Here is a 17,523-nt window from a genome sequence, read left to right on the forward strand (position 1 = left end):
CCACATCCAGCCCGGTTCCCGCCCCCTGGCTGGGCGAGGCGCGGGAGCAACGCCGAGGGTTGCGATCCCGTTGCCGGTCCCGGTCCGGTACGGGGGCGACACTGAGGGTTGCGATCCGTTGCCGGACATGGAAAAAGACAAAAGACAAAAAAAAAAAAGATCTGTACATAAGTGTTTACAGCAGCTTAATTCTTAGTAGCTAAAGATTGGAAACATTCCAAAAATCCGTCAAAGATAAATGGAGAAAGAAATTGGATATCTAAGTAAGGGACTACTTAATGATTTAGCAATAAGAAGGAATAAATCACTGTACACACAGCAATGAATGAATCTCAGATATATAATGCTAAGTGAAGGAAGCCAAACACAAAAGAGTACATACTGTATAATATCATTTATATAAAACTCTAGGAAAGGCAATTCTATCTATAGTGATAGAAAGCACATCAGTGGCTTCCAGGGATTGAGGGTGGGGATTGACTGGAAGGCACACAGGGGAATCTTGTGGGGTGATGGAAATTTTCTGTATCTTGATTGTGGCAGTGGTTCCATGGGTATACATTTCTCAAAATTCAACATATTGTACACTTAAAAAGTGTGCATTTTGTTGTATGTACATCAGACCTCATAAAATTGACTTAGGAAAAAAATGGAAAGGAATTTCCTTAACCTAACAAAAATCAATAGAAAATAAAATATTTGTTGACAAAACATTGGAGGTCAAGAATAAAACAAAGGTGCCTACTTTTATAAATTATATTCAGTGCTGCACCTGGTATCTTAGATAAAAGAAAAAGGCAGAGACCAAAAAAGATGGTATAAGAATTGGAAAAAAACAAACAAATTGTCAATATTCACTCACAGATGATATGATTGCTCTAAAAGAAACTCAAAAGAATCTATAAATTCATTATTGTACTTAAGAATTTAAAAACTATGCAAAAAAACCAATATATACAAAGAATAGCATTTCTATATGCCAGCAACAAATTTAAAAAATTTTTTAAATAACACGATTTACAATTGGTGTAAAAAAAAACAACAACACCTAGGAATAAATTTAATAATAGATAACAAACCTATATGGAGAAAATTATAGGCCCATGTAGAGAGTGAGCCATTTAAAATCTCACTTGAGCACTTATCAAGAGATGAGGGAGAGTGGGTGGTACCACCAGGGAGGGAGTGTTTTGTCATGTGAGGGGAAAGGCTAGATTGTCAATGACTAAAGTGTGACGAGCGCTGCTGGCATTGAGAACCCAAAGGCCAGGAAAGCTAAATGTCCTGCAGTGCAAAGGACAATTATATAATACAAATTGTTCTGCTCAAAATGCCAATATGAAACATTATAAAACTTTATACTCAATATTATTATTGTTCATCTTTATATTCTCCGAATTTAGCACTGGCCTAGAGTAGGGGAGCAATTAATGTACGTTAACCAAATGAAAAACAAATTGTAATGATACCATTTGATTATGTGCTGTATAACAAACTGGATTAGAGCCAACTATGTCAAAGGTAAAACCCTGGCCACATCAACCACAACTGTTATTTTTTCTTATTTCAAGGTCCATTGTGTAGCACTTTAGAGACATATTTGAGTAGCCCAAACGGTGTGCTTGGAGAATTCTTGTCAGGGCAATACTGACCTCTTCTGTTAAGCAGCCCTTGTTCAGCTCTGTGGCCATTTCCATCTCTGTGTAGCCTGGCTAGCACAGGAAACAGGGCAGTGTGGATGGTATAAAAACATATGTTTCAGCAGATAATGCTGAGGTGCAAATTTCTGACAGAATCAGTTTTTACCCTGTTCATGAATCCTAAGAACTCAGGCTGACTCTTCGTACTCTACTTACCTTCTGCAAATCAATGGAAAGCTGCTGAATGAATGTTTGCAGTTCTTGTTCCTTTTGTTCCAGGGCTATGATTTTACTTTCTGCACCTGTTTTTGAAGATGTCTCATGATCTCTTCATTGAAAGAAAGCAAACAATGAATAAAATTGGATATCTCATCTAAGACACATTCTTCCACAGGAAAAATATAGATGGTTCCTTATGTGTCAGTGCTGAAAACATCATTAACCACATAAAGGTTATCAATGGAAAAGACTCCTTGGCTCTCTCTGAAGCAGAAACCCAAAGAAAAAGTCCACCCAGTTTAAGGAAGAAATCCTGATCTTCCTTTGCTGACTAAATAGCTTACAAACCAAAACTATGTTAAATTGCTCAGCAGGGTGGGAATGGTTCTGAGCCTAGGCAGGTGAAGGGTTAGAGTTGGGGTTGGGGTGGGAGTAGAGGGGGGTGGGCCCTGAGTCTAAGGCAGGCAAAAACAAGTCCAGAAGCCTTTGCCAGCACTGAGACCAGAAAGTTGTAAGGAGCAATGGAGAAAAGTGGGTGGGCTAGAGCCAGAGCTATACTAACACCTCTTCCCCAGGGTCCCACAGACCAAGCAAGAACCTCTGCTCTTCCAGCGCTGAGCAGTGTCTCTGCAATTCTTCCAGCTTCTGGCTCAAGTCTGATGACATCTGACTAGAGATCATCAATTCTTCCTGGGTGTGACTAAGTTCTCTGGTTCGTGCATCCAACTCTTGCTCCATTTTTCCCAGACTTTCTTCTTTTTTTAAAAGCTGACACAAAGATATAAAGTTTTATTGGGCTACCACTAAGAAACACACTTAAAAAAAAATCTGGACCAATTATATAACTTTTACAACATTTTTGTAGGCTTATATGCCCAGCAATTAAAAAAAAAAAAGAAAACGGAAATAAATTTTAAACAGAACTTTCCCATTTGAGTAAATTAAAAAACATACAAATATGATCAATATCAAAGACTCTGGGGTATGTTTATCAGCAATTAGAGAACGATAACTAGCAAAATCAGAGTAAATACTCATGGATTCAGTATTTAGATACTAAAACAAAAATGCATACCAGGTGTTTTACTTTACTTAGTTCCTGTTGCTGAAACCCCTCTAATTCATCCATTTCATCTCTCCTTTGGAAAAGATTTAAACTCTGGTTCTTTATTTCCTGTAACTGAGCTGTCAGAAACCTTTTCTCCTATTGGAAGAAGAAGATATCAACTCAGGCAACTAAGACATTAGAAATCTGTATTATGCAAGCAGGGTTCTTAATAAAGAAAAATCTTAAGGAAATTTAATGCAAAAAGATAATAATACATTAATAATGGGAAATGTTACAGTAATATGACCAACATGGCATTATTTAGAAATTCTTTAAGTTAAAAAGGAATGTGCTTGAAAATAAAAATAAAATAGAAAAACTAAAAAAGAAAGACAAAAAAAAAAGAATAAAAATGAATGTGTTTTAAATGTTAATTGTGTATACGGGGAACAAGAGGAATAATTACTTAAAACTTTAAACTTCTTAAGTCTGCCTAGCAGTTCCAGATACACATTTTACATATCTATTCTTAGTGACACATTGACTGGAAAACATGAATAACCTGGAGTAAGACTGAATGCCCTAAAAAAATTAAATGCATTTAAGTAGAACTGATTCCAGTTAGCAAGTAAAAGAAAAAATTAGACATGACTGGTGTCAACAGGTTACTAAAGGATAGCTTCTCAAGATGGACTCTCTTAAGGACTAATTCTTCTCTTATAGTTTCTAACTCTTTTTTTTTTTTCACCTGGCTGGTATGTGAATCTGAACCCTGAACCTGTGGACTCTGTGTTATAACACCATGCTGTAGCCAATTGAATAAACCAGCTAGCCCTAATTCTTGACTGAAAAGAATTTAAACATCTCTAAATAACATCTCTACAAATCAAAGTAGCTTCAAAGACCTACATAGATGTCTCATTACTCTTTCCTGGTCTAAAATATTTCCCAAACCTTTCCTTCTAAAAAACAAAACAAACAGAAAATACCCTTAATGCATTAAAGTAGATTTTATTTGATTTATTCCTACAGGGATCCCTTTTACCGTAATTTAAAAAACAGTCCAATGAGCATTTCAACTGCCAGAATCTTAAGAGTTTCTTCTAAGACAAGAAATCCTTACCCTAACCTATACCTCCATTTTTAAGATGACCATCATTAACACAATATAATGGGAATTTTTTTTAAACCCAAGTTTCTTTGGGAGATAGCTTGACTTTTTTGTAACTCTTTCCTTATATAAAAATGTTAAAGCATTCTGATAGCTTGAAAGTTAAGATTTCTACAGAATACACAAAGAAAATCAGTGGTTTAACTTGTTGCTTTATAGAAAGAATAAAGCAATAATAAAATTCATCTCTTTAATAAAATTAACAGTAAATATACTTTGGAACTAACTATATCAATCTAAGAAATAATTTTTCTACCATGAAGAGTAATTTAGGAGTACTCAATGAAAACAAGGAATGAATTAGGCAGCAGATGTATTACATTAAAATGTATTTCCAATAGTAGTCTTGAATTTCATCTTCTTGTTCATATCTGGGGGTCAGGAACACATTACTTAAGGCACCTACACAGTGTTATACAAGCTACGGTGCTAGAATAATCAATTTTCCTCATCTGTGTCTGGCCATGAGGCTGTCATATGTGCTCAGGGCTGAGCGTTGAGAAATGCCCTCCTTCCACATTGCTCCATCAAGCATTCCTAATGTTACCATGGTGTCAATCAGGACCCCAGCAGGAAACAGATGGTTTCATAAAGGGACTTAACCAAGCTGTGGGCTGGGTAAAAAAGTCCAGAAGAGATACTGTGGTAGCAACAGTTGGGCATGAAGGGGTTACAAGAAACCCAGAAACAGAAAAACTACATCAAGTGGGTGAACCAAAGGTCCAACAGAAGCTGTGACTTTTGGCCATGGGATCAATCAAGCTGGAGGGATCCCACACACATCCTAACCACACTCTTCTTCCACACATGGTTCTTTTGATGTTCCCCACTGGCTGAACCCAGTCAGAAGTCAGAGGGCATTTCAGCCCTGCTGATGCATTCCCTATTAGCCTTCAGGTATGCAGAGAAAGGGAAGAGAGGGATGGAGAGCCTATTAGAAGGGGCAAACAAAACAGATCCTATACACCCACCAAGAAAGATGAAGACACAGCTTTTCAAGTCAGTATCTAATCTTTCAGTGTCTGGCTTCCAAGTGGTGTGATAGCAATCAGTACTTTGGTTACTGGACAAAACATTTTCTAAGCCCCAGAGATGAGACCAATATGAATAATGAGACAAAAACATAAAGATGAACTAACCTTTTCAAGCTGATCCATCTTTTCTGACCATTCCTAAAACAACACAATAAGAAAGTATAGTTTCCAGGGAAGAGTATCTGTAATACCAAGATTTTCAGAAAACAAAACAACCAACTTCCCCCCAAAAGCAACTAACCAAGGAAACAAACAACAAAGCAAATTTTAAAAAATCCATTAACTTGGCTTAATATTAAGAACAAGAGTCCTAAAAAGAGAAGAAAATAAACTTTATGTAAAATTCTAGATTACAAATATAAGCCTGCAGATTTCTACTAAGCAGGACACCCAAACAAAGCTGTATCTGCTGTTCTTATGCAGCTTTTTCAGCTTACTCCTGAAGGTTTTCCCATGAGTACTGTTATTTCTTGGGAGTGGGAAGCTGGGACCAGCTGAGTTGGGTAATACTGTAAGTGATGTTTAGAGATTAATTTACTGAAAGTGGGGAGGATCTTCAGCAGCCCCTGATAAGTTATTTTCCTTGTCATCTTGATTGTACCAACACGCTTTATGCCATTTGGTACAAGTCACAGGAAAAGGGACTATGCCCCTTACTCACGAATGATAAAATGGGGGGTGGGGGGGAATAAACATTAGTACGAAAGGCCATATCTTGATTGTTTACAATCAGAATCCACCAATTTTAGATTATTTCAATATATATACTTCTACCACTGAGTATTGGTGAATGATTTTTTTTCTGGCTAGTAAATATAGATGACAAACACACACTTTAAAACAAACCAACCACCCATCCCACCTACTGTAAATGAATAAATTATACATTTTTGTATAAATGAAACATAATAAGTTCACCCTGTCTTAATCAACTAGGATTATCATTACAATATACTGAGGCATATCTTAAATTTAAAATGCCATTATCTTGAATAAAATATACTTCATAATTATTGTAACAGCCAGTAATAGTATTATTTTCCTTTCTTGTTATTCACTCAGCATCTTTCAGTGGATGGTTCTATTGAGATTATAGGAGTTTCCTTGTGTTCAGCTGGCTGGGGTTGAAGAAACTTGTGAACAGATGTTGGAAGAATTATGTACATTACAAATTATGACTAGCTTGATAGCATCTTCTCCACTATAAACGGCAAGAGTTTGGGGGTATAGGCTTTGAGACAGGTTTTTAGAAGCAGAGAACTTTTTCCTTATTTGGGGACTCCTTATTTTGGGAGATGCTATTTCCTCTCTCAATATTACAAAGCTACACAGATATAGAGAATGATACTCTCACATTCTGGACACAACTCACAATTAAAACTGTAAAGTTTCTTGACTGTACAAGAAAAGGCCAAATGAAACTTTAATTTATATATCATTCCTTTTTTCCTAGGTTGTAAGCATTTACTACCAGGTTTATGTCAGGATTTTTGAAATCATGTCATTAAGTGAAATCTGTCTAGCAGTCTTGGGCAGTGCCATATATAAAATACCTGGTCCTTTCTGGCTAATGCCAAAGCCAGTCCTTCTGCCATTTTGGCTCTGTTGGCTTGGAATGTCTCATTCTGCTCTTGAAATTTCCGCATGGAAGCTGTTAACAAAGAGGCTCTATTTGAGATATGGAAATACTTCAGAAACAGCATGACAAATAGCCCATGAGATTACTTTACAACTGTCACCTAACAAAAAAGGCCAAGGTCACATAGGTGAATTATGAGACTGGGAAAAGCCTGATCCATCTCAACTTCCCAGAAGAATCTTTTGGCCTTAGTAACAGACCACAGTTTTTGTTTTTTTAGTCAACTACATACATTTAGGATGATGCCAAAAGTTAACTTTTTAATGGTACAGTGACAGAACCTGAGTTAGGTAGGTTGCCAGAAAACACCCACGTTGTTGCTAAAGTGATGGCTACTACCACTTTATCAGAATTAAAAACAAAAACAAAGCAAAACAAAAAACCTTCCTTTTATTGTAGTTTCCTTAAAAATATATCACATAAACAAAGAAACAAAAAAGTTTCTACTTCTGTTAGCAACTTTCTTGGATGGTATCCAAAGGAGAACATATGACTTAGGATAGACTGAACAAAACGTATGCTCTATTGTTCTGAGAGTAAAGAGGTTTCCCCAGTTACTCAACACAGCAGTAATGAAGCTATGGCTATAACCTGTCTCCTCATCTAGACTTCAGGGTCAGGTACTAGATTTTACTAAAACCTAAGGACAGCCAATAAATGGGTCAACTGGTCAGAAACAAGCAATACAGGTAATTGTCTCCACCTAAGAAGCATGCCCATAATACAACATAAACACACGTTGTATACTTATAAATATCAGACACGTTATATCAACCTCATTAAGTAGTACGCTACTTATAAAATAAAGATTTGAGCTCTGATGAAGGATAAACTTAACCATACACTATTGTTTCATTTCAAAAAACTAAACCCTAAAAAGATTTAAAGAAGCAGGAAAAAATACGTACAATCCTGGTGTTTTTCTAATGCAATTTCAAGCTTCTCTTTTATCTTCTGCAAGTTTCGGACCTGTTCAGCATAGTCTTGGGTGAGGAGGGTGATGCACATACCAGGAATGGACAAACATCAGGAAAGGAAGTTAATTAAACAAAAAAATGAGTGAAAATGATGATGATTTTCTCAACCTGAAAACTGTTCCTGTTAAGGAAAGCTAGGTGGACAGCCTCCCATTAACAATGAACAACACAGGCAAACAGGTAAAGTACAAACTATTCATGGTATAGATGGTGAATACAAACAGGCAGATTTGCTTAGCTTTGATAGAGAACAAGAATTAGGCTTGGCCTGGTTATCAGAAATGCTCTAGGAAAAACACAGTATTATCTCATTACTTAATTTCAAATCTCAGTTTTCACTTCCCCTTCCAGCCTCAGCAGGAGGACAGATCAAAAAGAACTCACTGAACAGCTCGCCTGTCATCCACACAACTGAGCAACAGCGGTTAGGGCAATAGCAAGCACCTTAGTCCAGTACTTTCTTCATGGTAAAAGCACTTAATTCTCTACAAAAGTGAGCTCCCTTTCTACACAGAAATTGAGTTACCTATGCCATATTAAAGATGAAAGTCAGAATTAATTACCTGGGTGGCCAAAGAAGATAGTATGGTATAGTGAAAAAGTAGACAGTAGTTCAAATCTCAACTCTGTCAGTCCTTAGCTGAGAACATCAAGGACTTCGGACCAAATTATTGATCCTAAGTACTAGTTTGTTCGTATATGAAATGATGATATTAATTGTACCTACCTCAAAGGATGTATCAGATAATAAATTATTGTATACGCCTTAAGTGCTTGGCACACAATGATTAATAAAATGTGGCTGCTACAGTTGTTATTGCTGTTATTATTTATAACAAGCCTGTAGGACAATACTTGGACACAAGTGTGTTCAGTAAATGTCAGCTCTTTTCCCTGTCCCTTCTCTAACATTAGTCAAACCCGATTATTTTTCCTTTTGTATTAGGGAAGGTACATATATTATTTTCTAACTATCTCCCCAACATTAAGTAAATGTAAGGTTATTTCACCTCCATCACTGATATTAATTACAGGTGGTAGTAACAAGATAGTAACAATTGAGTTTAAAGCAGACAGTAATTAAGAGTATGGACTCTAGCATCAAATAAATCTGGGTTTGGATCCCAGCTCTACCACTTGCTACTTGTGTGACCTTAACCTTGCTAAGCCTAATAAGGCCATAGTGAGGATAAAATGATTAACTGATAGTTGTGAGTTATGCTATGAACATTTGATAGCTACAAAAATGCAAATATTTCATGTACAATTTGGTGAATTTTGGTATACTGCTTTCATGCTAGTAATGGGCATAAGGCCAAGGGACAAAAAGAAACATAGTAGCCATGGATCACTTCACAGGATGAAGCTTTCAAAATGCATCCACTGGCAGAAACCAAAATAAGAACTCACAATTCTATCACAAACATGCCCTGCTCAGGCAAAGGATAATACGGTAGCTGTGTAAACTGCACACAAAAGACATAATGAGTTACAGCTTCTATACAGGTGTTGAAGTTAGAAATACCCTTGAAAAGTGGCCTGAAGAACCAGAACAACACTTACACAGGTGACATAAGCTGTAGCAAGTGGCAACATAGCACCAAACCCTCTCTGGAGCTGATGAATCCAACATTTGTTGGCCATTCTCTATAAATAGTAGCACCTCTCCCTCTCCACCTGAAAGCAGATATGCTAATGGTGGAAGATGGTCAAATCTATTCTACATATACCTTTTTTTTTTTTGGCAGCTGGCAGGTACAGGGATCAAACCCTCAACCTTCATTTTATCAACACTGCACTCTAACCAACTAAGTCAATAAGCCAACCCTAACTTTTAATATCTTTTATATCCATGGCTAGAAACCTCAGGAGCAGAAAACCGTGTGTGTGTGATTTTTAATACATTTTCAATTAAGTTTTGAATTTACACTATTTAATACATTAAAAAAAGAAGGGAACAAAGGGGGTACAAGTTGCTCCTTTCTGACAAAGAAGATCAAAATGATATGACAAAATAACTATAAAGCTATACTATATGGCTATTTTATACCAATAGAGGGCCAGACAAGGCAAGTTTCCTGTTTGCTTTCTGTGAGTTCTTAGACATACCAGAAAGTCTGGCCTCCAATTTCCGTATCTGTTCGTTCCTTCTCAAAAGTTGAGATGAAAGATCTTCTCTGGAGCTGCTTCCATCAGAAGCCTGTTGAGATAGATGCAAGGAGAGGTTGTCTTCATATGTGGGTTTTCAATAGTGTGAGACTACAGTACTGAGCCAGAAAGTGACAATTCTTATTTTAGGTCTGGATACACTTTAAGTAATTGGGATCACTAAAAAGCTTCTTAAGATAACTGGTCTTCTCTACCTGTAAAGTGGAAGTGACACTATCTCTCTGTATAATGTGGAGAGATGAGATGCTAAGCAGATAAATTGTGTGCACCTGTGTGTATGCACGCACGTATGTGTGCATGTGCATGCTATGAGAATAAAAGGTAGTAAATAAATCTGTTATGACTGTATTAGACCAAGTACATAAAAATATATTTGCAATGATAAAAAAAGTCACACTATTTTTCCAAAGGTAAAGTCCTGGGATAAAGGGGAAAAGGCTCTCCAATGAGGGATCACAGGCTGGTCTACAACTAAGAATCTCACTGATATTGATCAAGTTTCAGTATCTTCATCTATAAAACAAAGGGATGTCAATCTAAAGCTCTAAGATGCATCAAAGACTTTAGCAGATAACATGCTTTCAATAAGTCAATATATTAATGAGATATCTATTTCCCCCAACAATCCAGATTATTTTAAAGCATATGGGTAGCACTACTACTTTGGGCACTGCTTGCTAGTGCTAAAAAATCACTCACTTTTAAAAATCTTTTTACTTTTTATTAAAATTTTTTCAAAATACAGAAAAGTAGGGAAAATGGCTGAATGAACACTCTCCATTTACTTTAACAATTGCTGATGTTTTCCCATGTTTGCTTCTTCAATTTTTATTTTGCTGAAGTAGTTTAAATAACAGACATGACATTTCATCCTAAATCCTCTAAGCATTTCTAAACAATAAGAACATTCCTCTTCATAGCTGCAATACCATTATCATACATAACCAAATTAAAAATAATACTGTATAGTACCCAGTCTTTAATCATGTTTCCCCATTTTATCCCCAAAATGTTTTTAAAGGTGGTTGAACAATTGATTTTAAATGAATTTTAAATACATCTTAAACATGTATTTACCTGTCAAACCACTTCCCATCCAATATTTACTGAGAGGCAGTGCAATGGACAGTTAAGAGGAGTCTCTGGAGTCAGAAGACCTGAGTTCAAGTCCCAGCTTCACCACTTATAAGCTGAAAGAACTTGGGCCAATTACTCAACTTCTCTGTGCCTTGATTTCCTCATTTGTAAACTGAGATAACAAATATGATCTACCTCACAGAGCTGTGATGAGGACTAAATAAACAAATCATTGTCAAATCCACAAAACAAAGCCAGGCACATAATTACTTTTTAATATGTGTCATCTATTACCAGTTCTCTTAGTCTGTTCAGGCTGCAATAACAAAATACCGTAAAGTAGGTATCTTATAAACAACAGACATTCACTCCTCACAGTCTGGGAAGTACAAGATCAAGGCACTGGCAGATTTGGGGTCTGGTGAGGGCCCACTTGCTGTTTTATAGATGGCACATTTTAGCTGTGCCCTCACATGTGGAAGGGGCAAGGCAGCTCTCCAGGGCTTCTAATAAGGGCACTAATTCCATTCATGAGGACTCCTCTCCCGTGACCTAATCATCTCCCAAAGGTCCCACCCCCTAATACCATCACACCGGGGATTACGTTTCAACGTACAAATTTAGGGGGGACATAAACATTCAGATCACAGTATTAGTAGTATAAGAAGTTGTTATGATTATTATTATTTTTTTGTCTTTTTTCGTGTCCGGCAATGGATCGCAACCCTCAGTGTCGCGCCCGGACCGGACCGGGACCGGCAACGGGATCGCAACCCTCGGTGTTGCACCCGCACCTCACTCAGCCAGTGAGCGGGAACCGGTCTGTATGTGGGATCCGAACCCTTGGCGGGAGCGCAGAAGTTGTTATGATTATTAATGTTAGTGAGACAACCTAGGCCTCAGCATTGTGCTAAGCACTAGGAACAGTGGTAAAACAAAGAGCCCCTACCTAAAACAGCAGCAGCAGCTACTTGTGAAATGCTTACCAAGAGCCTGGCAAAATGCTAAGTGCTTTCTATGCTATGCAAAAAAGAGGTAACATTGCTGGCTTGAGACTGCTAACCTTAGGAAGTTCTGCTTGTATGACTGGCCCTTAGCTGGCATCTGGGAACTTAGATTTTGGGAGGGTTCCCACCATTTCTGATAAGAATGGCTCACTATGCCTAAACTGTTTGTGCAAAAATATCATTTATGCTGAACACCTGCTTTCCTTCTGGAGCCTGGAATTTTACTACATGTCAGGCAGACAGTGTCTATATGACCAGCCTCCAATAAAGATCCTGGACACAAAGTCTCTAATAAACTTCCCTGATAGGCAACATTTTACGTGTGTCACAACTCATTGCTGGGGGAATTAAGTTTGTTCTATTTAACTCCATTGGGAAAGGACATTTGGAAACTTGCACCTCGTTTCCTGCAAGCTTTGCTCCACACACCTTCCCTTTGCTGATTATGCTTTGCATCCTTTCTCTGTAATAAGTGATAGCAACGAGTAAACTATAGACTGAGTCCTGTGAGTCCTCCTAGTGAATAATCGAACCTGGTGGTGATCTAGGGGACCCCTGACACACACACTTAAATAAAGGTAGATACAGTTCCTATCTCCATTTTACAGATGTGGAAACTAAGGCGTAGAAAAGTGAAGGAACTTGCCAAAAGTCACACAATAACGATGGAGCAGGGAATCAAATCCAGGTCTAACACTATAACCTGACCTGAGTTCCTAAGGACTACACTTTATTACTTCATGAAGCTCCCAGTTTAGAGGGAGAGATAAACAAGCAAATCATCAATAATAATGCAGTTTAAGAGGATGCTATTACAAACACAGGAAGAAAATAAAGCACCAAACTCAGCCAGGAGGGGTAAAGGGTCAGAAGCTGTAAAAGGGGAAGGTCAGGTCAAGGGGGCTTCCTGGAAGTAACATGTAAGCTGAATCTTGAAGGATGCACAAGAGTCTGTCAGAAGAACGTAGGATTAAATGGGGGAGACAGAAATATTCCAGGAGAGGAAACAGCAAATGCAAATATTTGTAGGCATGAAGGAATGTGGTCCATTTCAGGAAGTGCAATAAATTCAATCTGGCTGTAGCACAGGAAATAGGAAAGTAGAGTGAGATGAGGCTGGGTAGGTAAGCTGTGATGAGACCATGGCAATTAGCCATTACACCATTACATAATGAGTTTGTACTTCATCCTGAAGATGAAGGGGAAGCCACTGAGTTGTAAGCATTGGAGAGACATGAACAGATCTGCTTTTAGAAAGATCACTTTGGGGCCAGCCCAGTGGCGCACTGCTATAGTGCGCCGCTTGGGAAGTGCGGTGGCGCTCCCGCCGAGGGTTCGGATCCCACATACAGACCGGCCGCTCACTGGCTGAGCGAGGGGCGGGAGCAACACCGAGGGCTGCGATCCCATGGCCGGTCCCGGTCCGGTCCGGTACGGGCGCGACACTGAGGGTTGCGGCCCGTTGCGGGCCAAGTAAAAAGACAAAAAAAAAAAAAAAAAAAAGAAAGATCACTTTGGGGAGCTATTGGAGGCAGGGAGCTTAGACAGGATACTATGTTTGTCCAAGCAAGAAAGGCAGTCTGAAATAAAATGGAAGTACTAGTAAATGCGTCATACTAGTAGATGAAGTAGAGAGGCAAGCTTGAGAGACATTTAGGAAATGGAAGCCAAAATACTTCCACTGGACGCCAACAAGTGAAAGAAGGGAGGATCTAAAATGCCTCCAAGGTTTCTAGCTGGTAAGTTGGGAGGATGACGATAAACATTTGGAGATGGAGTTAATGAATTCGATTTTGTTAATTTAGAATTTGAGATGCCATAGGGAAGGCATCTGTTTTGAGAAATATATGCAGTTAGATATAAAGGTCTGGAGATAGGGAGTGAGAATCAGCCTATAGTAAATTCAAATGGATTTCTTGAGAAGAAGTCTCAAAGCAAAGTATTTCCTGAATTCAGGTCAATTTGATATCTGTAATACATTCTAAATGAGCCTTCATTTAGCATAACAGCATGAAGGCAAAGCAGGTCCTTCTGCTGCAGAAATCAGCATTAAAACTATATCCTGCAGTCTGATGATCAAATGTGCACTTATACTTCCTGTTACATATAGGAGCCACTGATAGTCTAGATCTGGTAATATTATTGCTCCACCCCAATAACCTAATAGCTTCTGCTATGTAATCTGATCCAGGATTCAGGCAGTATATAAAAGAAGAAGGAAAACTCATCTGACCATGGAAACAACTCAAATGTCTATCACCAGGAGAAGACAGAGATAAACTGTGGTCTTTTCAACTGCTGGAATCTTATACAGCAGTAAAAATAAATGAACTACAGCTTCATGTGATACAGAGGCATTTTAGAAACATGTTGAGTTAGAAAAAAAAAGTCCAAGAAGACTACAGTATACCATTTTTATAAAGTTCGAAAATAAATAGTATTAAACAATAAATTGTTTATGAATACATACATATCTGGTAAGATATTTTAAAAAGCAATGGAATGATAAAATTTAGGATAGTGATTATTTGGAGTGGGGAGAGGAAATTGGGGAGGAGCATAAGGGTCTTCAACAGTATTGATAATATTCTATTTCTTTTGATGGATGATAGATTTACTTTATACTTTATACTTTACATATACATAATAGTTTATACTTTACATATATATTACTCACATTCTTTCATATATATCAGGCATTATAAGTCATTTTGTAAAAAGGTTCTCTAACTTAAAAGGATCCTGTCATATGCCAAAGACACACTTTAATCCTTAAGCATGACATTTCTCTTACAGCATCATCCTCATTTTTTGAAATTCTACCAACAACAGGCACTTAACAAATAAGGGACATACTGTAATCACCATCGGTGCCATTTTTCCATCAACTTTCACAACAAAACAGTACATTCTGGCTAACCCCACACCACAACTCACAGACCTTGTTAAACAATGACTTACAGTATTGCATGTCTGCGTATAATGTAAACAGAGAAAACAGGCCCAGACATTTGGAGAGACGAAATGTAAAAGATGTACAAGGTATACAGATGGAAAAACAGTAGAAGACAATGTATATGGAGAATATGGAAAGAGGAGAATATGAAAAGGGACTCACATAAAAATAGGAAAAAATAGAGTGCCTTAACATTAACAAATCAAACATTAACAAAAAGAAATCTCACAGTAAGAAGAATCAGTCATGCAGGATCCTGTACACCTATAAACTATAAAAGGTATGAAATAATCATGCAATTATAAAAGAAAATATATACTGGAAGGATTCTCTGCAATATTATTTAAAACATATACTGAGACTGCACCACAAAGTAAAAAACTACAGAAGATACTTACAAAGTCATCTCCTGAGTCAGCTCCCATAGAGACAACTGATTCCTTGCTCACTGACCGTGGGATCCTAGCAGCACCTCCTGGCCTCTGACCAACGGCAGTCTCTTCTGCAATTTTCTTCTTTAGTTTAGCAAACATTTTTGTTGTGTGGTTATCCTGCACGGATGACTAGCTCTTGAATAACTCCAGCAGTCCTCACGCCAGTGACCTGGATTCAATACGGGTGCCTAAAGAGTTTCAGACATCCAAGCTAGCTGCATTACCACTTAAAGGTGGGCCAAGGGCTAATGGCAACACAGTATCTATAAATCAGATGAAAGAGACAACTCTAAGTTAAACACTGGAAGGTTTTCACATCGGAGTTGCTATGTTTCAAAATTAAGTTTCATAACTTACATGTACACTTAATAGAAAAGAATTACAAAACATTTACAAAGCACTCAGGTGCTTCGTATACACATATAGATGAGGAAATCCAGTCTTAAGGAGATGAAGTAACCTGCCAAAGACTGCGTGTCTAAGTGGCAGGGCTGGTCTTTGAACACAGAACTCTTTGACTCACTAGTCTCTATTTTTATTACACCATGTTGGCTATGGCCTATAATACAGTTAGTAAAACTTCCCAGGCAAAACATTAACATCACATAATCATGACTTAATGCTTTCAAATCCTTTCCCCAATAATAAGTTTGACTACAGTGCAGTGGTGTTTTTTTTTTTTTTGTTTTTTTTTTTAAGGCAAAAACATATGTAACTCAATATGGGGAAAAATTGTGACATTCTAATGTTCCAGGGTGGCTTGCAATCAGCTGTTCCCTAAAAAAAAGCTCATAACCTAGAAAAAAGCAGTCAAGCTAGGCAACTATGTTATATAGGTATGAGATATATATTTAATCTTTCCTGGAAATGTTGTGTGATTTTCCTTGAGTTTGATAAAATTATCTCGAATCAGAATTTCTTTTTTTCAGAATGATATTCAACATGAGATTCAAACATCTTTTCCTCCCAACGGTGTATGAACTACTAATTCTAGTTCCAACTTTAACTTACCGTGTTTTGTAAAGTATACCTAAGTTTTGTTCCAAGATGAACAAATAACTTCTTACCATTTCAGATCATCCATTAAGTCTGTACAATTCTTCAAAAACTTTACCTTCAATGTCTGTAAACCACTTACTCACCTGGTTTTTCTACTACATTTAAAACAGCTTGGAGATCAAAGCATTCTGTCCTGCATGAAGACAAAGATAAAATCCATTGGATATTTCTTTTAAGTTTAAGGCCAAAATGCTAGGTGGAGGTGGGGAGAGAGAAGAGGAGGAAGAGAAGGGAAGAGAGGATTACGTGGGGGAAGAAGAGTACACTCTCAGTAGGCTATCCTCCCTCACCCTGGTGTCCTTTAACATTTGTGATTTACCTAAGAGTTTCGCTTACAGGCACAAGGAATAGAATTGCTCACTGCAGTAGGTACTGAAACTCACTTCTCCTTGGGAGCCCTTAGCAAAACAACCTGAATGAGATTAAGGTTTCCCAGGGTTGGTATTTATTTCTCAGTTGATTCTCACAGTCACACACTATTTACCTGGCCAGACGCTGGGCTCTCTGGTCACACAGCCTTGATTCGCGCTAAGATAGTAGCTGCGAAAAAGGACGGCAAAGTTGGGTAAAAGACGCCTGAACGCCCAGGGAGGGAAGGAGGCAGGTAGGTACCTGCCACGACAGTTCAGATTCCAATCCCTCAGGCTCCCTCCAGCCCCGCCCGCGCTTGTACTGTCAAAGGAGGGAGGGATTCAACATCTCTCCCATTTGACAGCAGGGAAACTTGAGTCCCAGTAAGGAGTGACTTATCCGAGGTCGCTAAGGGAGGAAAACTGGAACCCGAGGCTCCAGACTCCCAGGCCGCTGCGGCTCCCCTCCGTCCCCACCCTCCGCTCGCACACCCCGGTACGGCCCCCCGCCTCGGGTCCTGGGCAACCCCGTCCGGGCCGCTTTAGGGACAAACCGAGACAACTCGGAGAATGAGGGGCCCTGCTCGCGTCCCCGGAGCCCCGGCCCGCGCACCTGCCGCTCTCTGGGCAGCCGGCAGAGCCCCGCCTCCGGGGCCTCTCGTGAGCACCTGCTCGCGTCACCGGCCCCCACGGCCAGCCGGCTAGCCGAGCAGCGACCCGGAACCGCAAGGCCCCCAGCGCGC

General features: G+C 38.6%; 1 protein-coding gene across 4 annotated transcripts in view; it reads right to left on the minus strand.

Moving 5' to 3' along the window:
- Positions 1 to 17,472, minus strand: part of GOLGA1 (golgin A1) — a 59,402-nt gene extending 41,930 nt beyond the window's left edge. For 3 of the 4 annotated variants that reach the window (XR_550939.1, XR_550938.1, XM_008578637.1), the window contains exons 1-11: positions 17,394 to 17,472; positions 16,915 to 16,970; positions 16,514 to 16,563; positions 15,336 to 15,634; positions 9,838 to 9,928; positions 7,660 to 7,734; positions 6,666 to 6,763; positions 5,218 to 5,250; positions 2,935 to 3,063; positions 2,458 to 2,627; positions 1,857 to 1,968 (exon numbers count right to left, since the gene is read on the minus strand). Coding sequence is in view for 2 of the 4 variants with exons in the window: in XM_008578637.1 (XP_008576859.1) it covers positions 1,857 to 1,968; positions 2,458 to 2,627; positions 2,935 to 3,063; positions 5,218 to 5,250; positions 6,666 to 6,763; positions 7,660 to 7,734; positions 9,838 to 9,928; positions 15,336 to 15,470 (843 nt within the window). In the remaining 2 variants the exon portion in view is untranslated. The remainder of the gene's footprint in view (positions 1 to 1,856; positions 1,969 to 2,457; positions 2,628 to 2,934; positions 3,064 to 5,217; positions 5,251 to 6,665; positions 6,764 to 7,659; positions 7,735 to 9,837; positions 9,929 to 15,335; positions 15,635 to 16,513; positions 16,564 to 16,914; positions 16,971 to 17,393) is intronic. The other variant, XM_008578638.1, reaches the window with a different exon arrangement.
- Positions 17,473 to 17,523: the final 51 nt, after the last annotated feature.

This window comes from Galeopterus variegatus, unplaced genomic scaffold (assembly GCF_000696425.1).
Source record: "Galeopterus variegatus unplaced genomic scaffold, G_variegatus-3.0.2 Scaffold1732, whole genome shotgun sequence".
In the NCBI taxonomy this organism is placed as follows: Eukaryota; Metazoa; Chordata; class Mammalia; order Dermoptera; family Cynocephalidae; genus Galeopterus; species Galeopterus variegatus.